This window comes from Teleopsis dalmanni, chromosome X (genome assembly GCF_002237135.1).
Source record: "Teleopsis dalmanni isolate 2A chromosome X, ASM223713v2, whole genome shotgun sequence".
Classification (NCBI taxonomy): Eukaryota; Metazoa; Arthropoda; class Insecta; order Diptera; family Diopsidae; genus Teleopsis; species Teleopsis dalmanni.
The window spans coordinates 42,426,113-42,430,128 of record NC_051848.1 but is presented as its reverse complement, the minus strand read 5'-3'; the positions used below and the strand labels follow the sequence as shown (position 1 = coordinate 42,430,128).

At 29.6% G+C, this 4,016-nt stretch overlaps 1 protein-coding gene across 1 annotated transcript; it reads left to right on the top strand.

The window, feature by feature from the left end:
- Positions 1–2,053: 2,053 nt before the first annotated feature.
- Positions 2,054–3,765, top strand: LOC119688341 (zinc finger MYM-type protein 1-like). Its single transcript, XM_038103019.1, has 3 exons — positions 2,054–3,409; positions 3,584–3,685; positions 3,760–3,765. Exons 1-3 carry the CDS (start codon positions 2,054–2,056, stop codon positions 3,763–3,765), a joined length of 1,464 nt encoding a protein of 487 aa, XP_037958947.1.
- Positions 3,766–4,016: the final 251 nt, after the last annotated feature.

Sequence of the window (4,016 nt, the reverse complement as noted above, 5' to 3'; positions counted from 1 at the left end):
ACTTTTACACCGTCGTTTTAAGTTTGTCACATATACAAAATATAATTAATTTTGTTCTGGCGTTGCCACCTGCTGGGAAATCAGGTAGTTATCAATCCACCTAGTCTTTTTATATCCAATGATATTTATTCGTCACAATTTCTTTCTTTAAAAGCAAACTCATAAGTTCATTTACACTCGAACGAATTAGAAACATACTCGAGGACAAATTATCCAAAAGAGTTGATTGATTTTCATTCATACAACTTTTAGAGGCTTTAGTTTATGTTATGAGTATATCTTTTTTTTTTCTTTATTTAAGTACTGATTATTAAATATTGTATTAGATATTAGCTCAATTTAGGAATGAAAACAAGCTAATCTACTATTTAATTAATCTTTTTTATACACATTAATACATTACCATTATCACAACATTATAAATACTGGCACTTCATATTGTTTAAAGTATCTTAAAAATGTATTTTGAATTTTTATATACCACAATATACAACATACTAATTTACATATATAGATAAGAAAATAAAATATTTAGATCGAGAAAACGTAACAGTCTAAAAATATTTAAATCTAATCTTAATTATTTGATATAATCAGTTCATAATGCAAATGCTGAAGTTATTCCCCACCTGCTTTTCACAATAATAATTAATGTCAACATTTTTGCAGATACCGCTCGCCTCTCCTCAAAAGTACGAATTAAACTCTTTTGTGATTTTTAAATAAATGCAATAAAACTATTTATTTTAAAATATAAACGATTTTAATTTTATTTTTATAATCGCAAATTTCAAAGATCATTCAAAAATATTATATTACCTCACACCAGTGACGACTGCTCTAAGGTGCGGAGGTGTGCGGTGAACACCCTAACATAATTTGCAAAATGTCAAATAACATATATAAATTTATTAAGTATCTTCACATCAAGAATTATTATTATTTATTACATTTCCATACATATATTTTTAAAGATTAAAGTTTTAGCAAAAACAATTAAATATAATTGTCTATGAAAACTCAATCAATTTGCTTCTGTTAGGTGCTATACTTGTTAGTTGTGCTCATATATTTGCAGCTCAAATCACAGAACTTTTCTATTATATTTCGTCTCTCCCCTTTGTGTGCAAAGAAGTTGGCAGCACATTCATACGTTACATATGAACAAAATATTGTGCGTGTGCTCCCGTTCGTAATATCAGAAATAGAGATTTATATGTGGGAATTGTATGAGAGTAATTTTCTGTTCTATTCGAATATCAACTGCATGCATACGAATCCAACATGATGATTTGCCAAAGTGGTTGTATGAGCTGCTGAAGTTTGCAGCTCATCTCGCCATACATTTCTATCACATTTCGTCTCTCCCCTTTTAACAGTAGCACCCACGAATTTCTGGCGCTCACTGTGCGGAGTACGTGTGCGCACATTTATACGTTGCAAGTGGGTTTGATTTTGTTTGATCACTGCATAAACATGTATGGTTCTGAGTTAAAACTCTTTTGTTTGAAAAAAGTTGGGTTGATGTTATAAAAAGTATGTAAAAAGTTGTGTTTATTCCGTTTTGATATAATATTAAATTTATATATAAAATCGCATATAAATTAATAATTGTTTAAAGTTATTTTAAAACGGTAAATAAATATGCATATATAACAATTCAGGCGTTTAATATTTTAATACTCAAAAAACTTTTATTGATAATCTATATTGCATATAATGCAAATGTTAATGTTGTGTCTCTAATGTAAGGTAATATAATACATGTCAGTTTTTTTTTGCGTGTATACAGTTTTTTGTTGTAAAAACAGTTTAATTTTTTTTCAATGTAAATAATTACAATTTACAGTGTTAAAGATATTATTTAGATATAAAATGAATTAATATTGAATGCCTATGTCGAATTTTAAAATAAATAGTAGTTTTAACTGTTTATGTTGCAATTCAGTTAAATCATGTTTAAAGATCCTCAGTATTGGAACGAATTATTTCTAGAGTTTCAGCGTTATAAAAAAATTTTTTTTTTCAGCATCTTTTAAATCAATTTATAACTATGGAGTGTGGTTGTGCTATTGAAAATCTTTTAAAAAAAAACTTTTCTCTATTGAGTTTTCAAGAAAAATTGGAATTGGTGCAAGTTGGAAGACCAACACCAAAACTTCCCAATATGACTTGCGTGAGTAAATGCCGAGGCAGATCCTTCAGTAGACATTTTCAGTCATCCAATTATGATGAGAAATCTTGGTTATGTGGCTGTTCTTTAATAAATAAATTGTTTTGCTGGCCATGCCTTTTATTTACTACATCTAAAGAAAGAGGTGTTTGGACTTCTGGATATAGTGACTTAAATCACTTGGCTACTGCTATGAATAAACATCAACTGACACAAGCACATATTAATAGTGTTGTTTCCTTAAAAACGTTTGGAAACACAAGAATTGAGTTTTCCCTAGACGAACAACAAAAAATAGCAACAACTCGACACAATCAACAGGTTTCAGAAAACCGTAAAATTTTAGAACGCCTAATAGATTGTGTTTGCTTTTTAGGGACTCAAGAACTTGCTTTTAGGGGTAATGATGAGTCCCAGAGTTCGAATAATAAAGGAAACTATAAGGAGCTGCTAAACTTACTAGCTAAATATGATAATAAATTAGAACGTCATTTAACTACTGCTACTACGTTTACAGGAACATCAAGCTCTATTCAAAATGAATTAATAAACGCTGTGGCTTCTGTCATATCTGATTGTATAGAGGAAGAAATTAACAAATCATCATTCATTTCAGTCATGTTAGATGAAACTACAGACATTGGAAAAAAATCACAACTTTCTCTTGTTTTTCGATATGTTGATGGCAATGGCTTACCAAGAGAGAGATTTTATAAATTTTGGGACTTAAGTGCAGATCGTTCAGCGGCTGCTATATCAAATAAAATAATTAATATTATTAAAATGAAAAATTGGGGTGACAAACTTGTTGCGCAAACCTATGATGGTGCTGCAGTTATGGCAAGTGATTTGAATGGCACTCAAGCTAAAGTCAGAGAAAACTTCCCACAAGCTGCGTTCATTCATTGCAACGCACATGTGTTAAATTTAGTATTGTCACAAAGTGTAAATTTTATTAGTGAAGTAAAAATTTTTTTTACTACTCTGTCCGGAATGTCGTCATTTTTTTCTCATTCGTCGAAAAGAACGCATTTGTTGGATGATATAGTCAGAAGAAGACTACCTACTGCTGCACCAACAAGATGGAATTATACATCTCGAATGGTGAACACTGTGTGGGCTCACTATAATGATTTAATCAACCTTTTTGAGGAAATGATTGAGGATCCTGACAACTGGGCATCTGATGCAGTAGAAGCTAGAGGATTTCGTCACTTTTTGGGAGAATTTAATACAGTATTTTTTTTGTCAACCTTTGACAAAATATTTTCTCAAACCGATATTTTATTTGATATATTACAAAATAAATCATTCGATGTGTGCTTTTGTTTAGAAAATATCGAAATAGCTAAACGGAACGTTATGTTGTGCAGAGAAAAATTTAATATGACTTTTGATGATACTTTGAAGAAAGCTGAAATACGTCTTAAACGTGGTGAAACGGCAGAAGAACATAAAATTCGTTATCGGGGTATCTATTGTAAAGTTATAGATACCATTTATAATCAAATGGTATTAAGATTTAAGGCATTAAATGATTTAAAATTTATTGAACTATTAAATTCAAAAAAATTTGAATTATATAGAAATGATTTTCCAGTTAATCTTTTTAATTGTTTAAATGAGTTGTATGGTAAATTTTTTGAAGTTGTTAAATTAAAAAACGAGTTAAATGTTATCTATTCCAACAATAATTTTTGCGGCGTTTTAGTAAAAGATATGCCTCCATTACTGATTAATTTGGACTTAAAAGACACACTTACAGAGGTATATAAATTAAGTTGTTTAATTTTAACAGTACCAACTACTATTGCAACAGTTGAAAGATCTTTCTCAGCGTTGA